General features: G+C 42.3%; 1 protein-coding gene across 2 annotated transcripts in view; it reads left to right on the top strand.

Moving 5' to 3' along the window:
- Positions 1-27,500, top strand: part of LOC122808749 (ras-related protein Rab-25-like) — a 334,101-nt gene that overhangs the window by 165,951 nt on the left and 140,650 nt on the right. For both annotated transcript variants that reach the window (XM_044079766.1, XM_044079767.1), the window contains exon 3: positions 2,793-2,986. In XM_044079766.1, the coding sequence (XP_043935701.1) occupies positions 2,793-2,986 (194 nt within the window). The remainder of the gene's footprint in view (positions 1-2,792; positions 2,987-27,500) is intronic.

Here is a 27,500-nt window from a genome sequence, read left to right as displayed (position 1 = left end):
TACTGAATGGTGCAGAGTGATGGTTGTCCCAATCCACAAAGGGGGTGTCACCACGGACCCCTTAAACTACCGCCCCATTCGCCTGATGAGCCTGGTCTGCAAGACTATAGAACGTATCATCTTGGAGCTTATAAACAAAGACATAGGTTACCTCCCACCATGGACCCCACTTAATTTGGGTTTGTAAAAGATAGATCATGTCTACTAAACCTGACTGAATTCTTTGAAGCACTCAACAGAGCCGTAGACGAGGGCAAGGTAGTGCACACAGCCTATCTTGACCATGCCAAGGCTTTTGATACCATCCCCCACACTGGAATTATAGATAAACTCATTAAACTGGGCATAAATCGCTATGTCACAAGATGGGTGGCCAACTGGCTCACTGACAGAACCCACACAGTAAAAGTAGCCAACTCCAAGTTTGACTTCAGACCAGTGACGACTGGAGTACCACAGGGTTCGGACCTGGGTCCTCTCCTGTTTGGCATCTACTTCTCTGAAGTGCAAGCCAACACAGAAGGCCTTTGGCTAACAAAGTTTGCAGATGACTGCAAACTGGGAGCCATAATAGAATCAGCTAATGATGTAGACATTCTACAGAAGGGCCTCACAGAGACAGATGCTTGGTGTCAAAGTCATGGCCTCAAGCTCAATGCCAAAAAGGGCATTGTCATCCCCTTTGGAAAAAACTCGGTACCCATGAACTACCACATAGATGGTAGCTCACTAAACACTGAAAGTGTGATAAGAGACCTCGGGACACAGGTGGACAGTAGTCTCTCCTTTGATAACCACAGTAGTCAGGAAATCCTTCTATGTGGAAACTTCATCATCTAGAAAAAAGGAGGTCATTGTTCCTCTCTACTCATCCCTCATCAGACCCATTATACAGTACAATGCCCTGTTTGGCATGCATCTCACAAGACACCTACAACAATTGGAAAGGCCACAGAAATACCTCACTAAGGGGGTTACTGGCCTCAAACAGATGCCATATGCAGATCATCTAAAAAAAACTGCAGCTCTACTCCATCGCATAGTGGCTACTCAGAGGCTATCTCTGCCTAAAATACAAAGCTATGTCAAACCGTGAGCTGTTGGACATGCTACACTTAAAAAAATCCCAGTCTCTCTGTACCACATGCTCCAGGGACCTAAACCTTGTTACCACAGTAAACAGAACATACTGGAGGGCTAGATTCCTGTTCCAGAAACTTCCCATACTCTGGAACAAACTACCCATTCGTGTCAAGCAAAGCTCCTCATTGGCTCTCTAAGAAAAATCTTGACGACTGGATGGGAAATAGAAAAGTCACCCCGGGGATCACTTCTGCGGCACTGCTCGACAGGGACACAGGAAAATATTTTTCTTGGGTGGCGAAAGCCAGGAAACCTTTTTGGCTAGGCTTATATAGGCTCCAGGGCTGATAGCCTAGTACCTACCTATGAACCTATGAACATAGAGTTGAGGGAGTACAAATAGTGGAAATGGAAAAAGCACCAGATAAAGGAGCTGTTTCTGTACGTACACACACACACACACACACACACACACACACACACACACACACACACACACATATATATAATGCACACACACACACACACACACACACACACACACACACACACACACACACACACACACACACACACACACACACATATGTTTAAGTACTCGTTATTCTGAAACCCAGTCCACATAACACACAAGTGTGTACCTAATTAAGGTAAAGCAATTAGTGAAATAACTTACTGTCAGAAATGAATGACTCACAAAACAGTAAATATTTCTCCCATTTTTTTACACAGGTAACCCACCTGCACTCCCATATCACCTTATTTAAAAATACTAACGCCACTGTCACGCGACTGTGGAGAAAAGAGAGAATACCACACACACAGTGAGTCACTGCTGGAGTGCAAACACAAACGTCTTGAGATGGTGATACAACATGTGGTGTACATTAGTGATATGCAAATGTAAAGCAACACTAATTTGACTTGTAATTCGTACAATTCTAAATCTTAGGCCACACGAACACTGACTGTCTATGGTCTTCTACATTTTTCTATGAACTGTGATTCAACCAATGGTATTTCCAAGCAACAATAATATTAATGGAAGTATCTACTACAAATGTTCAAAATAAAGTTTTTTAACTAAAAATAGCTGAGTGGGGACCCCTATCCCCCACATACCCCTCCAAAAATCACTATAGCTCTGTCAAGGTCATAGCATCATATTTTAGTCTGTATTTCCACTGAACAACATTTTTAGCAATTGAGTGATACAGAGAAACAAATTTGGTGAAATGTATTAAACCAGACCATAAACTGATCATTCCTCATTTTGCCCTTCTGGAAGACAAATTAGCCAGACTGATGGAGATATGGACAGGAAAAGTATGCCTAAGCATGAAAATTATTTACTTGAATTTATAGAACTCAATGTACTGTGACAGTAGAAAGCAAATATTCTTTTCTAGCCAATGTATCAGTTCACAATGGGAAACCTTAATGTTTTAAAATGCAAAAAGGTATTAGAGTGATTAGGTGAAATGGTCAAAATGAAGATACAAAGCTGAAAATTACATGGAAGGGAATGGTAAACATTACAAGAAACTTGTACTGTGGCATGAAACAAGAAAAAAAAATCATGACAAAATGCTGAAAACTAGAATTATCTTTTACAAGAAACATTCAGGCTATTCAGGCATTTATATAGATGATGTTGCAATATCTTCTGATCCAGTCATGAAATGTTTCTTGTTGTTATTCCATGCTAGGTACTATCGTGGAGCTGTGGGGGCACTTCTTGTTTATGACATTTCCAAGAACGTGACCTTTGACAATGCAGAGCGCTGGCTTAAAGAACTTTATGACCATGCTGATGCCAACATTGTCATCATGCTTGTTGGCAACAAGAGTGACCTTGCCCATATTCGGACAGTGCCTATGGAGGAGGCCAAAATGTTTGCAGGTATGGCAGATTCTACTCATCTACTAGCATTTGTAGAGCATATACATAACAGACGGCCTCAGAGATTGTTATGGTAAAGTGATAAAGCTGTATGTTAAGGTGTGTGGTGAGTATCAAACTCCAGATATATCAGGAAATCTAAAGACTCTGGTTAAGTGGCTGTGTGCAGAAGAAGTGACTAGCTTACATTCTTTGAGTTGTGTATCAGTCTGCTCCATTGGTATTCTTTTATAAACCGAAGGCTTTCAGACTGCTAAGCTGTTATTCAGAAAGGATGTCACAAATTCCACTTGCCATGCTGTATGTCAAAAAGCATCTTCACATACCATCAAGACACTTGTTATGTCTCAGCAACAGCAACCCCCCCCCCCCCATTGTCAGGCCCAGCCACAGATGTTGCTGCTTCCTGGCTCTCCAAAATAAAATAGTGAGTGCCTGTAGTATATCTGCTTATATACTGTCAGACTAATCCAGCTGCATGTAGCAATAACAGGAACTATAATATCCTTCTATATAATTAAATTATTTGTTTTACATTCTTATTTGATTGAGTTTAACATGTCCTCAGATGGTTTATAGTAACAGCTATTTTAAATATGTGTTTTGGAGTTTATGTCTGTCACCTCATCCCCTCCTCACCATCTTTTCCCTTTTGGTTAGTCCTTGTCCACTTGTATCCAGGGACACTTTCAGAACATATCTACAGCAATTTTAAAAACATTTGTCTTTATGTGTTATAAACCCAACATGACTAGTCAGTGTTTTTGCTGTGTATATGGTTTCCTGTCCTTTATGAGTTATTTAAACCCCCCCCGAATCCAATATATCAGAATTCAAAGACTTCAAGCAGACAAATCTCTTCAAATTCCACAACGAAGTCTCAAAATTCACTTATACTGGCATCACCGCAGACACTGCCTCAGCAGATAGATTCTCAAATGAGTTTTATACCCACATAAACAAAAGCACAGAATTGGTAGTCCCATCCCGAGTCGAATATAATGGGAAATTTAAAAGCAAACCATCCAATAGCTCCACCAAAATAAATAAAATCTAAAATAAAGGAAAACAACTCATTACAGTATACAACAGATCTAAAAACCCCTAGTCAAAGAAAATATTAGGAATGTGACTAGGGAATTCTAAAATAAACTATTAGCTGTACTAAAGCAGCCCATGAAGTCATGTTGGTATCTGAAGCCAAGAACAATTACAAATCCTTCTTTAGTTACATTAGCAAACTAAGAAATGACATTCATCAATGTACAGATCTCATACTAAATGACAAAACCTACTCGGCAGATATTGGCAATATACTAAAAATACATGTAGTGCAAATTTCACTCCTGAGATGACTATCCAAAGCTCAACCCACATGTGCCCCTCACAATAATCACTAAACAATCTGTACTGAAAGTGCTGTCCAAGACTGAGAACACTTTCTCCACTGGACCCAATAACGTCTGGTTGTTTGATAACTAGTACCAAATACATCCTGCAAGAACCTCTTCCTAAGCTATTTAACCTGAGCTTGGCTACAGGCTCATTTCTTAAAATATGGCATACAGCAGTAGTGATGCCACTCCGTAGAGGTCACCCCACTAACAACTCCAGAAAGTAAAGGTTCGTCAGCTTGCTGAGTACCATTTGTAAGGCCATGGAACACATTATAAAAGACTTGATTAGCATTAACATCAACATTAAAAATCTAATCAGGCTAACGCTGCAGCAATTTGGCTTTTGAAAAAATCTCATCAGGCTAGATCTGATTTTTAAAAGTTAGGTCCTGTCTAAAGAACCTGGTGAACTTCTTTGAGAAGGTAACACAGGCTGTTGACAGAAGTCATTCTGCTTACCTGGATCTGATCAAAGCAGCTGACACCATCCACCATAATTAACAAACTAAATGAGTTATGAATAGATCCCTGTGTGGTAAGATAGCTGGAAAATTGGTTAAAAGATGGAACCTAGATGGTGTGGGTGGTAGGGGCAGTGTCAGTGAATATGAAGATGACCATTGGTTTCTTGCAGGGCTCAGTGCTGGGGACACTTTTGTTTGGTATTTAGTTATCTGACCTACAGAACCTATAAGACACAGACAAGAGGAGCAGTACCTCTATTTTTATCTGGTAGCTTAGGGGTTTTAAGTATGTGATGCTCTTTGTTAGGAACCTCTGGGGTCTTTCTAACTGCTTAATATGTTTGGAAAGTTACATCCTAAAGGGGGTTTTGTAACCAACACCTATGGCTAATGAAGTTTATGGATGACTGTAAACTTTGATTTATTGTTAAAACCCTTCTGACACAGAAGCCCACCAGCAGGAACCTACACTTATAAATGCCTAGTGTATCAAAAATAGGCAACAAGTAAATGCTAAATGTGCAAAATGGTCACATTTTGCAGAGAAACCATTCCCTCAGCATATAGCATTGACAATACCGCACATCAAAACGAAAATGAATTGGAGACCTGGGAACCTGGGTTGATAATTCCCCCTTTTTGACTACCATGTAGCAAAGTTGTCAGGAAATCCTTCTATGTAGCACAGCTGATCCTCAAAGGAATATCATCCAGATTTAAAGAGGTTATCATCCCCTTGCATTCAGTACTGATCAGATCAATTTACAATGCCCCCTTTATGATGTACCTTACCAAACATATCAAGTGTTGGAAAGACCCCCAGAGGTTCCTAACAAACAGGATCACAGACTTAAAATCCCTAAACTGTTAAAAAACACTAAAAGCACTGCCTCCCTTTTCTGTGTCTTATAGGCTCCTCAGTGCAGACGTTCACCTTGCCTTCCAAGCAATGAGGGACTCAGTAGTCCAGGATATCTTGTACTTTCACAAATCAAACAGTGCCACAAATACTGTAAGAAGAGATCTAAACCTGCCTCAGGAGATCAATAAAAGAAGTTGGAGAGACAGATTCATTACTCAGCATCTCCCTCACCTCTGGAATAAACTCATCTTGCAGATAAGCCACTGAGATACAGTCTTCCTTCAAACAGGACCTGGATAATTGTATAGATATTCATAAATTCTCCCCAGGCATGTCTGGCCTAGCCCTCCTTAATAAGGGAGGTAAAGTCTAAGATGGGAACTGGCAAGGCGTCATGGTCACAAGACTCAGTAGCCTTGAGTTCTCTATGATTTCTATGATCAAGCACTCTCTATCTCCTTTTATTCTGCTGGAAAGGTTGACATCACTGCTAATATACATATGTAAATACCAATAAATTAGATGAGGAATATAATTTTACTTCAGCTTTCTGTGCCAAAGCTTTGCTTTGTAATTTTTATAACCATTTGTCTCAACTGTATAGTGTATTGTATGATACACTAAAATCAACTTGTATTACTTGTCCCAGATTTCTGTAATTAAAAGGGTACTTTGTGGATCAATCCACTAACAAGGAGAAAATAAAGAGAATTGAGCATGTGAGTGTGGATAACTAGGAAGACTTGATCAAGTCAAATAGGGAATGAAAGAAGTGACACAGACAATATTCCATCAGAAAAGGATTATATGACTTTTGAGATACAGAAGGCAGTGAAAGGGAAGAGTATGATTAAATTCCTTCTAGTGTTGTTAACGCCATAGTGTTGCAGGATAAAGTCCTCACTTTGACCTGGATGGCCTCAATTAAGTGCAGGTGCTGGAGGAAACAAGCACTTATAAAGATGGGACTTCTGAGGATGGGAGTGAATGGCTAGCACTATTTCTGCCATTGTGGTGGCACAGTCTTCTGCAAGGTTGACTCCTGTGGGGAAATAAGAGCAGTGCTTGTAGTTACAGACTGAGCTGAGTGCTTACTTCTGTCAAAGTGCGGTGATGCAGCAGTCTTCTGTGAGGGGGAAGCATGTGCAGATGTGTGCATGCATGAATGTGGTGAAGGGACAATGCCTAGCACTACCTTTGTATTGTGTGCATGCATGATGGCCATCAGGAAGGACTTAGGCCATAAAAGCAGAAAACACTGATAGCTGAACAGATGACAGCTTCCCATGATCATTTCTTACAATAAGGGGAAATGAACAGGCTGATCATAAGGGGTGATGGCAGACAGGCGGTGGGGATTAATACAATTAAAAAGTCTTTCAGTAGCATCCGTACAGCCAACATCTAAGGTATTGGTGGAACATAGATGACTGTAACTGTTAAACTCAACAGTTTTAACCACATTTTATATAAAGATGCATAACACACCTCTGAGTCTAGTTTCAGTTCCAGAGTGATTCTTCTGGCAAAAAGAGAGTATGAAAAAGTTAGTAGTATAGGACTAAGACAGATATCAAATATTAAAACTAAGATGGTAATGCTTTGACGTATGCAAAGTAAGTTAAGTTGCTTTGCTATTCAGAGTAAAATTACACAGTATTTTGAAAATATCAGTTTATGAATCATGTTAAGTAATGTACATGGCATTTTTTTATTTATACTTTCTGGTTCATTAGAGTATAAACTCACCCATTTCATATTATAGTCCAACATTTTAACATTCTGAAATAAGTAAACTTTTGAACAATATTTCCTCTATAATAATCCTGTATAAAGACTTAGTCTTCCAATATGGCCACAGCAATAGTTTTCTAGTGTTATACTTTACCAAGTGTATCACACAGGTGTGACACATAACTTGTGAGTATTTGAGTTCCATAGTAAAGCTACTTATTTAAAGAGATCAGCCTGGGATATTTTGTTTTCCTTTTACAACACATTATACCGTACCTAACATCCTGGAGACTTTCATTTTATGTATAATTACTCAAAAGAAATGCTTCTGTTTCACATTTACTTGTCTGGTTAGATCCTTGCCTCACAGTGAGAATAGTGTGATGATGTGAACATACTGAGAGCACAGGAGCACACACTGCTGTAGTCTATAGGACAGTATTTTAAGTCTTTTGTTACATACATGTATTATGTGAAATCCAGCTGATCCAAGAGCTCATTTTCAGTGGAGGTCTGGAAAAAGGCTAAGGTGGTTGTGTGGAATGATAACTGGGGAGGAACAGGCAGTAAGTTAATGATCGGTCCATTCAGCATGATGGCAAGATAGTGAGATCAGGAAGTAGGAGAAGCTATCTATTTAATTTTGCTGACTAAGGTAAAACAGGACCATTTACAGGTGCAACTCAAGTGGAAAGAAATGGAAAAAAACACAATTTAGAAATGATGAAGTCAGACAATATACAGCATTACAATGTGTGAAGTTAAAGAACTTCAGTATTGCAAAACTGATTTCTAACAGAGAATGATCATATATGTAATACCGCTCAGTTCTTGTGAAATATGGCTGTACATGTTCAAGAAGTAATTATAAACAAAAAGTAGAAATGGACTAAACAAGAGTGTCAGGGCCAACAAAAAGAGAGTCATGAAGTCAGAATATGTGCAGTGAATAAAGACTGAACCTTGAGAAAAAAATTATGTTGTTTTGAGTAGCTGGGTTGACAGCTGGAAAGAAGGAGATCAGATATATGAAGTGGAAAAGGGAGAGGGCGGTAGAGTCAAGTAATTGCACTGGTTTTGTAGCAAGAGAAAACTGCATTTTTGAAGAGGAAGTTGTTTAAGTTCCTTCCTAAGTGTCTTAAAGAAGGATTTTTTAACATAAGTGGGGAGGGATTCCCATACCAGTGAGTCATTGAGGGAGAAACCGTGATCTGTGTAGTGTGGCTTAGTTTTGGGAGGTTCAAGAGTATAAGACTGTATACTTGTACACCACATTATGTAAATATCAACTCATTATACAAATGTCTTGCTAAGAGGGGGAAAGACTGAAAATTGATTAATTTGAAAAGTAAAAGTAGAAATCCTAATAACAGTTTTATCATGTGAATGGTTGGCAGCTGCTGGGCTTTGTCAATATCCCTACAGTGGTGCCCTGACTTTGGAGCTACTGTAATGGGGTGGAATACTTTTATACAACCTGCTTCTACACAGTTCTCTCAGTCTTGTCCTTCAGCCTGTGCAGATTTAGTTTTGTACACCTGCTTTCATGCTCAATGCAGTTAACATCATGGCCACCTTCCTCTGCAACTTACCTACCTAACAACTTTTTATCTTTCTTGAAACAAGGCCTCTTGAACTGCAAGCAGTACTTCAGATATGGCATTTGCAGTGTTCTACAAATAACTAAAATTACCTATGGGCCTTTGCCTCCCCATACCTCTGTCAAATGAAACAAGTTTCCTGTTGATTCTGAATTCTGAATCACATGCCCCGGGATTCAGGAAGCCATATTTTCCATGCAGGAACAGTGTAGGAGCTCCTGCATGGAAAATGGCTGCCGAACGATCCAGGAAAGTGCCGTTTTCATGTGCATGAGCAGCCCTACACTATTCCAGCATGGAAAACCGGCAAATATGCAAATCATCTCATTTGCTGGTGAAAACCATGCAAATTAGGTGATTTTGCGATCCAGCAAGCCACCAGGTCACCCTGCTAGAACAGTGTCAGTGCAGAAATGTATTCAGAAAATAACTGAGTACATTTTTGCATCTGACAAAACGGAGGCATGACAGCTTGTGTAAAAGCATGTGTTATGTTTAATTCACATGCCAATGGCCAAATATAAGGCTATTGGCATTAAAAACAGATTATTTTTTTTTTAAATTAAACTTTTTTTTTTTTTTTTGGCCGATCTCGGCCGTTTAAGCTTAGGGCAGTGGCACGCAAATGGGATCATGCTGAAAATAAAAAAAAGGGGAAAAGTCAATTTTAAGTGAATTCTGCATTTTGCCATTATAGTCAATGGCATGCAGAATGTAAACAATATCAAGGAGCACTGGTTGTCAAGGGGAGATGGTCTGTTTAAGTTCAGTAACTAACGACCTACATCCTGGGGTATGCAAATGAGGGGAGTTATACTGAATCACAGATTTCTTCAAAGTGACAGCTTGTACCTAACTGTGTAGGGACAGCAATAGAACAGTACAAGTCTAAGAGCTGAATGACTTCATAAGGGGGTGTGTCATGCTTTCTGTAAGCTCACTGGATCTCTGTGGCCTGTGTTTGCCCTTAGCTAAGCACAGCTAAGGAAGGGGGTGTGTCAGATGTCCCTGAACACTGTGTACATAGCCTAAACGGGCTTGCGCGCTGTGCACTGGGTTTTAAACCAAAACATAAAAAAAGAGGAAATGGCAGCACTGTTTACATTTGAGCACTGGGTATGCGCTGCGTGCCTCGGGGCTTAAATAGAGAGGAAGTGGGAAGGGTAAACAGCAGTAGGAAGGCGATCAAGGAGAACTAGCATAGCTGGCAGGTGAAATGTATCAGAATCAGCCAATTGCACAGGCAGCAGCCCAGCACAAAAGTGTAAACTATGCAAACACCTTTCAGTCTGTTTTTTTCCCACAAACTCTACACCACTGGTGTTTACAGATGGGGAAATTTTACCTGACAAAACTAACAAAATGTTAGGGGCTGCTGCCTCTCTCATACAGCAATATGTACAAGAGGCTGAAGGTGGTGAGGATGTGAATGCTGATGACCATCCCACAGTGAGGAGGAGGAGGAGAAGAGTGCACAGACCCAGGGTAACCTACCATGGGCTACATGAGCTGGAGATAGTGGAGCGCTATAGACTGGACAGGGATATTTTACAGCAAATTGTTGAGCTGTGCCAGCCCCACCTCACACACAGAACCAACAGAGAAGAACCCAGCCCAGTGGATACCAAGGTATGTAGGCTTAAGAATACTAGCCACAGGTACCTTCCAAAGGCCAACTGGGGAAATTATGGGGATCTCACAGGCATCAGCATCCAGGGTACTCCATCAGTTCCTGGATGCCATGTCAGCACATGCTGGTGAGCACATATATTTCCTCAACACCCATGAGGCATTGACCAGCAATATGCATCTCTTCCACCAAATAGCAGAGTACCCTGAGATAGTGGTGCTATAGATTACACGCACATACACATCAAAGCACCACCAGTTGAGAGGGGTAGGGTCTACATAAACTGCAAGGGCTTCCCCTCCATCAACTGTCAGGTCATGTGCAATGCCCAGGGCATTATCCTGAATGTGTGTGCTGGCAGCCCTGGAAGCTATCATGACTCCCACATCTGGCATATGACACAGCTGTACCAGACATTTGCCAGTGGGGACATCCCATATGGCCACCTAGTGGGGAATGCTGGCTACGCACTGGAGCCGTGGCTGATGACACCCCTCAGAAATTCACACACAACTGAACAAGAACTCCATAATGAGGCACATGCACAAACCAGAATCAAAATAGTGCATGTGCTTGAGATGCTCAAGCCATGGTTCTGCTGCCTTGACATATCTGGTGGAGCCTTGCAGTACTCTCCAGCTACATGTACATGTACACAAATATTCATAGTATGTGCCATGCTACACAATATGATCCTGTGGAAACAACTGCAGCAGGAACAGCATGGGGCAGGGCCACACAGCCCCCGACCACTGCCAAGGCCAGCACAGGCACAGAGGGACTCGGAGAAACATCCTGAACCTGCCCCTGTAAGCAGAAGGAGGCATGCCTAGTATGCCCAGGCCTTGGCAAAGAGGCAATTCATAGCACATACACTGACACGGTAGGGACTCCAGGAATGACACCTCTCTCTGACTCGCACATACAGTAAAAGGGAGGCCAAACATGACACTACCTGTGCTTTACCATGTATAAGTAGTGTACTATGTGCATCCGACATAGTCAGCCCTCCAGCACCATCCTCAATACTGGCCCAGCCACAAGGTAAGTCACCCTTCCTATCAATTACTGAATGAAGTAGTATGTTCTGATAGTTGTATGTGTGGTATGGACGCAAGCATGCAAGGGAATTGGGTGGCTGAATGGAATGGCAGCAGATAGTGGACACCTATATGGGCAGCATGAAATCTATTACAAATACTGGTGTCAACATACTAGGCAGTACTAGACAAGGTGACAAATCCCACAGCAGTACATTGGTGGCCCAAATAATTGTGTGTGTCCATAGGACACACACATGCATGTCAGTGAGGCACACATACCCACCATCAGACTCAGCCATCAGGAAAGGTGTAGATGATCATATAAAAAGGCTGGGCTAAGGCCTCCAATTGATGGCAATGGTGAACAGCTCCCCTCCAGACCTACACAGACAGACTGCAACAGGTCTGGCAGTTGTATGTTAGTTCTGAAGGATAAGAAGTCTGAAAATGAAATGTAGGTCAATAAAACGTAAGATCTGTACTCTACTGATATGCCTCCAGTCTGCATGATAGGTCATAACAGAATATGAAATGGAAGCCAACAGAGTATCTGAAATACCAGTACAGTCATAGCAAATGTTTAAAGTTGTCAGGTTTACCCCCCACCCACAATCCTATGTAGAAATGCAGTAACTGAAAAATGGACATGCCATGAATGTGGGCACATACATACAGTACACAGGTGGAAGTACCCTAGACAGTAGGGTAAACATAAAATGTAACTGTCAGCTGCACACAACTTTGGAATTGTACATACAGATTAGCAGCAAATTAGTTGTCATTGTAGTATGGAGTACTGGTGTAGTCTGGACAATCACTGGCAGACCACAAAAGGCACAGTTATGAAGTAATAAGAGACTGCCTATGTCCCCGCACAAGGCAGCATAAGGGGAGTGTCCCAGGTATATCTGTTAGTCAGCTGCAAGTAGCTTCCATACCACACATGCACTCAGCTTTCCCCACTATCAGCCACAGGTTTATCACAGGTCATATCCTTGCTGTTGGGAATGAGTACAGTATGACCCCACATCTGTATGGGGATACCCACAGAATGCAGCATGCTGAAGAGGTGTCCTATGCAGGTGTGTCCCTAGCTGTAAGCAGCACCCTGCCTGCATTCAGACCAATGGATCAATATGGACAGGAAGTATTGCCATTAACACCTCACACACTTACCCTGTCACCCCAGGGGAATCCACTGGGTTCCAGCCTGGGAATATTGGAGTGACAGAATGCACTGGCCTGCTACAGATGGCCTAAATCACTACAAAATGGCCTACAGTTCTCTGTCAAAGGCTTGTACTTCACCCGTAGTGCCAATGTATGGTATCTCATGGGGTCCTAACAACCTAACACAGTCAACAGAACATAAATGCAAGGCCATGTTGACAAATCCCAGTAGCATGCCCCCCATGTCCTACTCCATGAACTGTGGACCAATCCATAAATACTGCTGGGATGAAGGGCCAGCTATAGGGATACTTCTCATATATCGATTGCATAATGTTAGGAAGAGGATAGAATAACGGGAGGGGGGGTGTATAACCATGGACGTCATGGAGTGTGTGAAGTCTGAAACTTTGATGTGTGCCCCATATTACCCCTGCCTGCAAACCCAGGAGTGGGTGGCTACAAACCTGTTTGTAAACCACAATGTGAAAGGGAATTGACTAGATATATGAGCCCTGCCTCTAGGTAACCTGGGTGAATCTGTACAGCTGAGAGATATGGCCACAGCAGGATATGGCCACTCTGTTAAGTCGATATATGTAGAAAAAGAGGATCCTCAGCCACCATACTACCAAGGTGCTGGAACATTCACACAGACTCATCAATAAGTGTCTGTAGCTACCCCTCCAGAATGGCAGGAGTGTGCAAGAATGTGTAGGCTGTGGACCACAATACTGGACTCAGTTTCATTCATCTTATATTTCCCAGTAAATAACTGTGAGCAAATAATCTTATCTGTCAGTAGTTGATGACAAAGTACATCACAGTGTAAAACAGTACATATGTCTGAATATCTTTGCTAACACCAACCATGTAACATAAGCAGCACAGACAGCAATAGTTACAGTATCCCCCTATCTTTCGCCCATTGTGATTCCATATTGTCAACCTATCTACAGATATCCTGCAGAAACAGGTTGCTGGCTGTAGGTGTAGAACACCAAAACCCTGGATTGGAGTACAACCCTACCTGGAATGGATTCACACACTTAATACAGAAGTTCATACTGGGCATACTCCTACATTTAAAGAAATGAAGCCCATATCTGACAACACAGTGGACTATACATCTCTGTCATTTGCAGATGTCTGTGCACACACACCAAATTGCACACCAATTATGCTTCACACACACATTGGATAGGAATACTCATACATATCTAAGGCTAGCAGACTATAATATGTCAAACACACACACACACACACACACACACACACACACACACACACACACACACACACACAGACGTGGGGAACAGAGAGACAGACAGTGACAGAGAGAATGCCATTGTGAGGCCTGTCACACCCACTACACATCCAATTGGCCTATATCACATGATGTGCTGATGTCAATCACTGTAGACATTCCTTTTGGTAGCCCTCAGCCCTATAGTGTCTGTGGTGCTTGTGATAACCGTGTAACACGATAGTACAAATAGGTATTCATGTAGCATTTGTAAACAGTCCTGTCAAATGTGAAGTTGTGTGTAAGTGAGTGTGTGTGTGTGTGTGTGTGTGTGTGTGTGTGTGTGTTTGTTTCCAGAGGAATGATTTATGGTCCATTCAAACACACTGCACTTCCCATTGCCCATGTTAGCACTCCTGCTGATGTCAGTCACCTTGAAATCACCCTTTGGGCAAATCTCAGCCCTATAAGCTCTGTGGTGCTTGCAATAACTGTGTAATACTGTAGTATAACAAACTAGTTAGTTAGCAGTTCTAATCCCAAACATGGCAACTATTAAACTGTGTGTGTGTGTGTGTGTGTGTGTGTGTGTGTGTGTGTTTGGAAAAGAATGATTTTGAGGCCATTCACACTCACTACTCCTCCCATTTCCCTACTTTAGCACTCATGCGGATGTCGGTCACCTTGAAATAACCCATTGGCAAAATCTCAGCCCATAAGCTCTGTGGCACGTGCAGTAACTGTCTAATACTATAGTGTAGCAAACTAGTTAGGTAGGAGCTCTACTCCTGGTCCTGGCAACTGTGAAAATGTGTGTGTTTGTGTGTGAGAGTGTGTGTGTGTCTTTGTTGACACCTGATTTTGTAGACATTCACACTTACTACACTTCTCTTACCCCTCCTTTAGCACTGCTGCTGATGTCACTCACCTTCAAAGATACCTTTGGATAGCTCTCCAACATATAAGCTCTGAGGCACTTGTGATAACTGCAGAGTACCCTAGTGTAGCAAACTAGTTAGATAGGAGTTCTAATTCTGGTCCTGGTAACTGTAAAAATGTGTATGAGTGTGTGTATCTTTGATGGCACCTGATTTTGTGGATATTCACACTTACTACACTTCCCATACCTCTCCTGTAGCACTGCTGCTGATGTCACTCACCTGCAAAGATACCTTTGGACAACTCTCCAACATATAAGCTCCATGGCACTTGTGATAACTGCGTAATACCATAGTGCAGCAAACCAGTTAAATAGGAGTTCTAATCCTGGTCTTGGCAAATGTGAAAACGTGTATGTTTGTGAATGAGAGTGTGTGTGTCTTTGATAACACCTGATTTTGTGGACATTTACACTTACTACACTTCCCATACACCTCCTTTAGCACTGCTGCTGAACTCACTCACCTTCAAAGATACCTTTGGACAATTCTACAACATATAAGCTCTGTGGCACGTGCGATAAATGAGTAACACTGTAGTAGCAATACATAGCTAGGTAAGGGTTTGAAACTCAGTACTGGCAAGTGTGTGTGTCATCAGTATCCTGTGTGGGTGTTGGGGTGATTGTGTAATAACAGGATCCATTGCAGGGTGGGTTTTGCTACATGTTCATATTGAGGACCCATATGTCCCAATGCCACATTACAAGGCCAACAGTTGTCAAACACTGTAGACGCTGTTGTAGACAATTTGCAGCCATAAATGTATATATAGGCAACCATTATAATACCCAGAGACCTCTCTCCACCCACGGAAGACAATCTTGGCTCTTTCTCTCTTCCTTTCTTTCTTTCTTTCTTTCTTTCTTTCTTTCTTTCTCTCTAGCTCTCTCTCTCTCCCTCTCTGTTAGATGTGGAAAAATGCATCTGGCTTGCATAGGCAGCAGCTTGACTTTGGTGGATAATACTCATGATCAGCTGATGGCCTGTGCATGAATTGGAGTCCCCCACTTGCTAATTGCATGTGGAACAGCTGTGGTATCATTCCTATAAGCCAATTGAGTGGAAAGACACTCCTATAACTAAGCACTGCAAGTGGGTGTTGGCACTTTTCCTTCACTGTGAGCAGGACTTCATGTGGGTGTCTGACAAACAGCATCACAGAAGGTAGTTGGAAATACCTCTTACAACAAACTGTGTGGAGACAGGCCAACAAACTTGAGGGGGATGTTCCAGACATGTTCTACATTTGAAGTAATGTTGGTTTAACAGGGTTTGTGTGGATATGGCTGTTCTGCATGATTTAAAGTCTGGCATGAATGACACTGTAATGTGGTTGAGAAAACTATCACCTGTAGGGCTATCTGTAGACTGGCCAGAGTTTGGAGTCTTATATTTGGTGTGTTACTCTCTCGTTTTCTGTCTTTATAAATGCAGTAGCATACTCTGATGATTGTAGTCAGTAAATGGTAACATCCATGTGTGTTACTGACTTCATATCCCTCAGATGAGATATGCCACAACAAACCCTGTTACACCAGCAATGTTCTCAGTTTATAACTGCAATATGTCAATATTGGCCCTGTGTTTGTGCCTCTGTCCCCCAAGTCTGTCACCCTTTGTTCATATGTCATGCAGTAAAAGGTGGATATGTACAGTAAATCATTATTTACTGACGTAATTCCTGATATCAAGCCAGTGATATATCAGACTGCCACACATGTAATGTATAGGAGGCCTAATATTTGAGGGCAAAACCTGGACATTCTGTTGTAGTCTGTACAGTAGTGAGGTTTGTGTACTTATGGTGATTGTTGACAGAGTATCTGTATTATGTAGCAGTGTATTGTGAATATGTTATTTGGCCTGTGTACAGACTGGGGTAGATGTCAGTGTTCTTGATCCTGTTCTATGTGACTTAAATGCTGCTCCATTTTCTGATACCCTATCAGCCTATATGTTTGTAGGACGAGACTGAGACATGTCCCATACCACAGTCAGGCATCAGACTACACTGTGAATTGGGCCAGTATATGTAGGGTTAGTGTGTGAGTGGCAAACACGATGATGGCTTTTGTTCACACAGTCAATATACTGTACTATTACTTAGGCTTACCATTATGTGACTGTGACTGTGTTGAGATTGGTTGTGGGTATGCACTTTCACACTGGTGTCTATTACTCCGTGCTGTTACATGCCTGTAGTGCCTGCTATATTTGCAATTATATGTGTATTCCCACATAGGTAAACTGGGTTAGTGTTGTGGCAGTCTGCCTGTAGTGTAGACAGTGCTTGGTGACATGCCTAGCAGCTCACTGTATTTACCCTAGTGTGATGTTATGTCCAGATATTTGTCAGATGTACTGTTGCCTGGCCACCATACGTGTTGTGTATTTCTGACAAAGCAGTTTGCTGCTGTGAAGATGTATGCCACTAACTAGTGGGAAGTATGTGAGCTTGGGACCTCTGCTCCTCCAGTTAATATGTGTTAGGACATACAGGAGGGTGTGAATACATCAACTGTGGGAGCTTATCTACTCCAGTATTTGTGATATATCCCCATTTTCATGGCTTTAAACATCCCCTTTGTCAGGCTTGTTCCACATTTCTTGCACTAAGGAGTTCTGTGTATACATCCTGACTGACCAGATTGTTTCAGACTTTCCATATTTATTGCTCATATTTCTTCTGTATTCCACAGGATCATTACTGTGATTTGTATGGTACTTCACTGTAATGATTTTATGATGTCTGTCAGTAACTGATGGCGTACATGTCAGTTTCAGAAGAGCCTTCCTTCACAACATGTATGTTGACACAACCCCTGTCACTGTAGCAACATTCTACATTTATAACTGTAATACATAGATTAAGTTCCCTTGCACTAAGAGGTTGAGAGTTATGGTGGTGAGGTATGCCTCCACTACATGTCATGGGCATATGTTTATATATATATATATATATATATATATATATATATATGTGTGTGTGTGTGTGTATGTATGTGTGTGTATATATATATATATATATATATATATATATATGTGTGTGTGTGTGTATATGTGTATATATATATATATATATGTGTGTGTGTGTGTGTGTGTGTGTGTGTGTGTGTGTATGTATATGTATATATATATATATACTTGTGTGTGTGTGTATATATATATATATATATATATATATATATATATATATATATATATATATATATATATGGCCTTTTATGTGTAAACATGATTGTTGTGTATACCTTCTCAGATGTATCCCACCATATTAGTCTGATATGTGTATATTTACATATAAGAACATGACTGATTCAACACTATTTTCACTTACAAGTACTAAACAAGTGTAGTAGTCAAAGCACTTGTTCACTACTATTTAATATGTATACTGAATGATATATTTGAAAAAGCAACAGACCTCTTCACAGCTCAGATGGCTTAGTGGTTAAATGCTGTGACTATAGTGTACAGGGTCCTGGGTTCAAGACCTGCATATGCTTTTCATTTTGTTGCTGGGCAGAACAAGGGCTGATGGAGGCAGGGTGATTAAGGCGATTTAAAGCAGCTTTAAGTGGGTTTGCACGGGTTTCAAGAAGCTAAGCGCTGCTAACTTACGGTTAAACAAATATGCGTAGGCTTCGCTTACCAGTGCACAAATCCACTTAGCATTTACATTTAAGCATTGCTTACACCTGCTATGCATTGCCCAGCCCTGGTAACCAATGATCACATTCCAGTCTGATCAAATAGCAGGGTAATAACTGTACTTAATTCCATTTACATAACATGCTTCTGTGTGCTGTCTTTATAGTAGCACGGGGTGTGAGTAAACCGTATGGGGCACCTGAGTATACATGTGTAATACCGGGTCTACCTGATAACTCTGACACGCCAAAACACCGACAACAAAATAACTAACATGAAAGAAACTAAACAAAAAGTTAAAAAACATGAAACTTCACATGCCCGACAAACCAAAATCCCGACAATCAACAAAACAAATACCTTTCCCGAAAAACACACACACAACACAAGCACACCAAAAACCTTACAAACCTACACTAAACCTTACATACACAACTATCTATGCACTAACCTTAACCCAAACCCTAACCCTAAGGCCCATCACTATTGCACACTTACCTTACCCACACCCTAACCCTAACTCACTTAACCTGCCCCTAAACCTAAACTCTGTCACTATTGTACACTTACCTGACCCACACCCTACCCTAACGTCTGTCACTATCACACACTTACCTTACCCACACCCTGACCCTAACATCCGTCCCTATCGCACACTTACCTTAACATGTCGGTGTTCTCAGCATTGGGATTCTCAACTGTCGGTCTTCTCCATTGTTGATTTTCAGGTGTCGGTGTTCTCTTTGTCGACGATCTGTGATTTTGTGGTTTTCAGGTAGACCCATAGTACCACAATCCTTTCTCTGTGTATGTGTTACATACTTGGGTAGCATCCCCGGTTGTTTGCAGTCACACTTGCATGTATGGTATAATTACGTTACTACTTTTTAACAGTGCTTTTCCAAATAAGAGTAGATTGCAGGTTGTAGTACTGGAACCATACACCCCTGCATGCAAAGCTGGATTCTGAGTACTAACTGTCGTGTTCTTGGTATTTGAGCTGTATGCGTTTATGTATCTCCTAGTGGATATTGATCTGCTATGTTGATAGTAACTGAAGACTACCATGTTTTTATGGACATATCTTTGAGGACTGCTGTAATGTAGTAATGGCATAACTATCAGTCTCAGACGTCTGTCTGTCAAAACATTCATCCTAATGCATAATCTGTTGCCTATCTACTTTCTGTCTGTCCTCTGTACAGATGTGCAGATGTCAGGTATTCATCTTGGTTGCTTATAGGTAATCTCTGATTGACTGAGACTGACATGTCTGCCCAGCTGTGTTATGAATGCCACAGCTAGAAAACCCCAGTCTATATGCACCACATGCCATGAATACCTCAACCAGACTACCACAGTCAACAGAACGTGGTTGGGTACAGGTCACTAACCCAGACTCTGGCCATGTTATGCAGTATGTATTGCATACATGTCAATTGGAGCACCTCACTGGCCCTCTTCAAGAGAAAACCAGATGAGTGGATGTTGAATATAACTGTCTCCCTGGGGATCACTCAAGTGTCATCAGTTGATAGATGGCCTGCTGCCAAATATCAGGTGCCATGATACCAGTGTACACACATGCCCTACTCATCTCATCTCTCCATGGACATGAGCCTGGTGCACACCTAAGAACACCTGCACCTATGGACCCTAGTACTGACAAATGTGTTTGTGTGCATTACTGGGTATAACAGTGTTTGTGTGTTCTACAAATGGGTAGATAAGCATGGGTTACCCTCTGAGTCCTGGCAAATGTGACTATATGCATGTGTATGTGCGTGCAATTGTGTGTGAGTGTGCATATTTGTAGGAGACAGCATTCCGAGGCCACATCCTCCAAATACAATAAACCTTGCCATACATTATAAGGGATGGTGATGTTGCTGACATTAGGAGAGCCATGAAAAAACCCTCACCCTACTATCCCTGTGGTGTGTGCAATAAATGCATATCCCCGTAGTAGCAATAATTAGATAGACAAGGATTTGTACTGCAGTCCTGGTCAATGTGTGATTGTGGGTATGTCAGAGCATTATCATGGGTTTCAGTGAGTACAATATCCAATATGGGGTGGGGGTGCTAGATATACTGTCTTTACACCATAGTACCCGCAGTACATGTCCCAAGGTCCACTGTATGAGGTCTGCCATGACCATAAACCATACAGGTAACTGATGACACTCTTCAGCCCAATGATGCATGCGCTAGGGTCAAAAACTTTGTAACAGTGTGGACTCACTGACAAGGTAGTCGGCACTGCTAAATCCAGGTCTGTCAAATGTGTCTATGACTGTATGTGTTTGTCAGTGTGTATATGACAACATATTATACTATGTATTTCTATTAACACAGAGTACATCCCCCATTACCATACTATACAAGGTCTGGTGATGTTCATTTTACATGAAGCTTGGGACATACCTCACTCTACAAGCTCTGTGGTGTGTGCAATTAAGGCCAAACACATTAGTAGCAATAAGTACCTATGTAGCGGTTCTAATCTCAGCATTGCCAAGTATGTGTGGGTGTATGTGAAGGGATCTACTTCAGTTTGCAGAAAATATATTTCCCAGGAGATTATCTGTCCGAGAACTAACTGGCAAACTGTAAAATTGTAAAGCAATCATCTTGTGGAAAATCATTACATTAGAAATAGTAGTAGATGTGTAAATGCCTTTTTCCCCACTGTACAGCTGTACAGCAATACTGGAGTTGGTATACATAGTTGGGTGTGGTTGTTGTGGGTACAGCCACCTACATTGGGGGTAGTGTGCATATCCCCCCACTTAGTGTGGTGTTATACTGTCCATTTTATGTTAAGAGGTTAAGTAGTTGTTAATCACACTATGTGTGGTGTTATACTGTCCAGTTTATGTTAAGAGGTTAATTAGTTGTTAATCACACTATGTGTGGTTCTATGCCACCCCACACCCACCAATGTGGGGGGCTGTGCCCCCCACACCAGCACAACTATGTATACTAACTTCAGGATTGCAGTACTTTGGGGAAAAGGACATATACCCTGCCAGTATAATTTCCAATGAAATTACATTTGGTGGCCTGATTATTTACTGATGTGATGTTTTGGCAATTTGGTCTTGGTGGAATTACAAATGCCAACACAAGTTCTCTGCACAATGAAGTGCATCCATGTGAACAGTATTCTCTGTGTATTGCATCAACACAAAAGGCTGTGTGTTATTCACAAACATTTGGTGTGTGCCACTCAGTACAGTTACTATTGTCCACTGTAGAAGAGCTGCTTACGTCAGCCACCATGCACTCACCTGTGTACACCCCTCAGACCTATCAGCAATGTGGCACATGCAATAACTGTTCTACAGACCTGTCACTTGTGTTCAGCTGTATCCAGGATATGACACAGTCAATATGTTACCACAGTGCCACATCCCTTGTAGGAAAGGACAGCAGACCAACATCCTCCTGACACACAAACACCTAGAACACAAACAGAATACATTATGGAGACCACATTCAGTCAGTCTTAATAACAGCAATAATGCATCATGGCTGGACAGCTACACACCCTGTTGTGCAAGCATGAAACATTCCAGCTGACAACACTTTAAACAGCATTACATTACTAAACTGTTGTACATACACCCTGTGCATCAGAACCGTATTAGCATGTCCCTGCATCAATGGTATGGATGACAGGGATGTGGCACAAGTATCATCATATGCACAGGGTGTGGTGTGGGTATGCTAGATGCCTAGGCTGAGCCATTTGGTTGACATCATGCATGTGGATTATGGGTTTGTTCATTAAATGGCCTGTGCAGACATGGTGTGTGTAGGTATGGAGGTGCCCTAGCTATGGTGGTGATGTGTGTGTGTGTGTATGGATTCACATAGTTCTGCTATGTGGCTGCCCTATACAGGTGTATGTTGGACAGCTGTGTACCGTATTTGGCAGGGTGTATAGTTCACCTGTCTGGCCACTTTCATGGGAACTGCACTTGCCAGGGGTTGCATGGGCACCATCAGGCAGAAGCCAAGTTATGTACTCTCCCCTGATGATGACATTTGTCTGCTGGATCTGCATCCCTGTTGGGACCAGCCAGGACTATGTGCACGTGACCTGCTGCATTGTGGTGTGGACACCACCCCCCTGTAGTAATGGTGCTGGTACTGCCACTACAGGAACATGAGAGAGATGTTGCATGTCCGTGTAGACCTCTACCTGCTTGTGTTGCTGACCTATGTCCACATGGCTGATGCCCTACTCCCATCACATGCTCTACCACAGACACCACACTGTTGAAGATTCCCACCATCTCACTCAACCGTCTGTGTATCCATGACCCCTGCAAAATAACGGTGGGCATCTGCATGATCATGGATGTAGTCACGTACAGCAGGAAGAGTAGCCCACAGGAGCCTCAGACCATCTCTGGTGTAATGTTACATACATGCCTGTGCCTCCATGATGGGCCAAAACATACATCTGGTGAAACCTGCTGTGGCACTTCTGCCAGGGGCATGATGGCCAGCAGCCCTCCTGCAAGCACCCCTGTCCATCTGCCTGTGTGGGACACCACCAGTCATCCGGATATGGCTGCTGTGTACAGACACACTTGCCATACTCACCACATGTTCCTGTCCTATCACACCACCTGCAGACTGTCCCTCATCTATGGCCACTGGTGATGAGGTATGTGTGGGCACTGTGACTGTGTGCGGGGATGGGGTGGATAAAAGTGGGATGCCAACCAATGGCACAGATGCAGCCCCTGACAACCCTGCCTCTGCCTCACTATGCCTATCATCATTGTCAGAGTCTGTATGGACACTAACATCAGTTTGCCTGCAGGAGGGACCCTGACCCACCTCGCACCTGTGAGGGGCATACAAGACATCTAAATTAAGACCTGTACATTATGATTTACTTCTACACACACACACACACACACACACACACACACACACACACACACACACACACACACACACACACACACACACACACACACACAGGTGATGTGGCACAAAGATATTACACAGACCTTTCATTACCCGACAGTTAACATGCATGACATATGGTACTCAACAGCATGCACTGCAGACATTCATAATCCTCGTCACCAACAATATACATCTCTGTGATGCATGAGTTGTGTTAGTAGGTGATGCCCTTTCCCCCACACGCTGCACTCATGTACACATTATTGCTGTGCACCTGTACGGCACACTGGCATGTACTGTGCACCATAACTCACAAGTGTACAGACCATTGCTGAATGTGTAGATGTCTGGCAGTTATGTTTGCTCTGTTGCTCACAGCTCCTATGTGTTTGTCTGACACATAACTGGGATGATATGAGGTCTGATGTCAATAATTTATGCCTGACCTTTGATTTGCAGATCTCATCATCATCAGTGCATGTATGTGCAATAAAATCCAGTTACACTGACAACCTTCAAAGCTTCATGTGGATATGAGTGGACACACGCCTGTTGGCATGCCAGCCCCTTCTATGATATGCAATGGGGCCACAATACTGCATCTGATAACATTACACACACCTGATATGTGACATATGACCTGTGCAATCCAATGCAGTATCAAACAAATGTGTTAGTCGTGGAGATGCTGAATGAGATGCATACAATATTTGGGTTGCATAAGTGTGCAGACCCTTAAACAATGGTATGTTGAAGCACCTATTAAGTGACCAACAGCAGTCACTATTCCTGGAAGGGGTATACTAGCATGGTTCATCTTTACTTGGCATTATTTGGTCTGTCTGACCTACAAAGGTCCCCCAACTGTGCCAGACTGCAAGGTCAGCTCATGTGCACATCCCTTGGAGGTCACACAGTGACTTCACTTTTGCTGTAGAGTGTGGGTTATGTCTGGCACAATTCATAACCTTGACTGAGTTCAGATACAGCCATTCTTAGCTATCTTTGTATGTATGCTTCAGTTCATTGTTGTGTTTGAAGCTGACACACCTCCCCATCCTCAGCTTTACTGCAGATGCATGACAACTATGGGCCACATGAGTGTTATTTTGCAGTGTTCCAAATTCCACCCACCATGTCTACCAGCCTAGTCCCAGCTAATGAACAGTAACCCTAAAGGTGTACACTGGCACCAGTAAGCTAAAAGTTGGGGATGGTGGTCCTGAGGTGGAGTGAGGTGTTGCTTGTGTACCACACATATCTTTATGAATACTGTCTGTAAGTTTGAGCCTTGGTCTCATGACAACATTACATATTGCAACACATGCCTTTGGGAGACTTGATGTTATGCTTATGCTACCTGTACAGATCCGTGGATGATGTTTCACGTGTGACAAATCTTCCGTCTGATTACCCTAACCCATAGGCCACATTTATGCAGAATCCTGCCCGATTCTTGACACAGGTACAACACAGGCAGTACTTGCTAGATATTCCTGCAACTCCATCAGTGTTGCTACATGTCTCTGGCCAGCCTCCATGACCTGTTTGCAACATGTTTTGTCATCTGTTTTGGATGGGCATCTGTTTATTTTCTACATAACTGTTGTCCCATATTTAATACACCTCTAGATCACTGTCTGCACTGTTTGCCATGGTATATGCAAAGGTGAGGTAAGGTTACTTTTCCCACTCCTGACTCCTACCTTTCAGATATGGGATACATTTCATGCTTTGTAAAATGTGTGAAAGCTATGACTGCCTCTGTTGTAAGCAACTGGGCAAATGTCATGGACATACAGCTTGGACAGCAGACCATTACTTGGTGTGACATTGTGGCCCTGTACTCAATGGCAGATGTGTACTCACGAAGAGTGAATACTATCGGTACATGACAAGCTCCCTCCACAATATGTCATTTGGAGTGTGTGCACACATATGCTTCCAGTGTTTTCTAAGGTTTGTATACCCCATATTTCTTGTCCTAACATGGGATTCAATATTACACATTCATTGATTATGTTAGGACCACATTACATGTTGTAAAGGTGTGGAATTTGTTATTGTATTCTGCCATTGTATCTTTTAGGAATAGTTGCCATTGTAATAGTGGTGTATCCACTGTTGTATCCACGGTAATGTTTCATACATGTCCCTACTGTACACCATTTGCCCCACCATTTTATCTCTGCCCACACATCTTGCAATGACAGATTTTGAGGTATACTGCAGGAATCTTACATACCCTACAGATATGCCACCATGGTGACCACTGTGATGCAGTGCAGTTAATAACAACAACAATGAACATGTACAGTATGCATAATGTGTAGGTGTGTTAAATGTGTGCATGGCAAACAGCATGGCCTTAACATGGCCGGTGTATTAGCAAACCTGAACAAAACAACACCATACTCACCAGCTGCAGGCTGCTGTCCTAGTTGTATACCAGAGGGACCTAAATAGTTGTGGAAGAGAAGTAATGTCAGTAGAAACACCTGTGGCATTGGTACAGGGTGGAAGCAGCATTTCAGCACATCAACAGTATAAACCACAATATTAAGGATTATGCATATGTGCATTACTACACTCCAGCACCATACTATCTTATCTGACATATGCATTTAGATACTTTACAGATAAAGATGGCTAAGCAACAGTGTTCGAGTGATGTGCACTGGGGCCTTACCTGCACAATCCTCATCCACTGTGTGGGTGGTACCCACCTCCACAATGCTGTCTTACACTTCATGGCTTGTCTGGTGGGCAGGTGCCCCAAGGCTGGTGACAAGCTCCTCAGCGTGTGTCAGTGGGGGCAGGATGGCTTGACCCACACCTGTGGCTAGCTATTCCCTTGCAACGACAGCAGCCTGCTGATGGGCATGGCGGATGAGGTCAGTGCAACGATGCCGCACCTGCTCATAATTTTGGCTGTGCAGGCTGACATAATTTATCCTGTGGATGAAGTTGTTTCACAGGGTGGTCCTCTCCTGCAGATTCTGGGCTCTGCATCTGAATAATATGTTCTGCAATAGGTCTGCACCTATGTGTCCCTGTACAGCCACTATAGCAACCTATTATGTGCTTTGTGTATTGCTGCTGTCCACAAAGGGGGATTACTCTATCGTTGGTGGAGGCTGGGTGTACAGGTGAGGTACTGCTGATTCCATTTGGCTACAGTGTATATAAAGTGTACACTCCCTTGTTACAATGTGCGATTGAAACATGACCCCACAAATGCTTATTTCAACACAATCCCCACCTGTAATGTAACCTATAGCCTGCTCATTCCAATTGAAAACATATGGGAAATAATACTCATTACAGTAAGCCAGTTGAATGTGTGTGCACACCCTTAAAATGATATGTTGTGTAAACACCTGCTGAGATGATTACAGCATCCATTTGTCTTGGTTTGTACTCTTAACATCATGACACATTCCACTTGGCAATGGTTGCTCACCTTCCTTTAAACAGATTTGTTTCTTTTTCAATAGAATTGTACAGGTTATGGGTCACATTTGAGGTGAGGAACATTTTGAAATGATGTTCTCTGGTCTCATTGGCATATAGCACACAAACCTGGTATTCCAACAGGGGTGTGTACACTTTGGCTATTCAGTGTATATGGGTGTTGATATAGCTGTTAGTGGTAGGCATGGCCAGTGGCTCATAACACAGTTGTAAACTTCTCTGATTACTATCTGATAATCATGCATACTGTAGTACATATATCAGTGTCATGGCGATGCAACAATCAGGACATGTGTGACCCAGCACAGTCAAGAGGTCAGTGTATAGAGAACGCTGTTATATGCCCTTGTAAGACATTTTATGGGGGAG

Source organism: Protopterus annectens, chromosome 8.part0, assembly GCF_019279795.1.
Source record: "Protopterus annectens isolate FY-2018-M chromosome 8.part0, PAN1.0, whole genome shotgun sequence".
NCBI classification, from domain to species: Eukaryota; Metazoa; Chordata; order Ceratodontiformes; family Protopteridae; genus Protopterus; species Protopterus annectens.
This window is presented reverse-complemented; position numbering and strand designations above follow the sequence as displayed.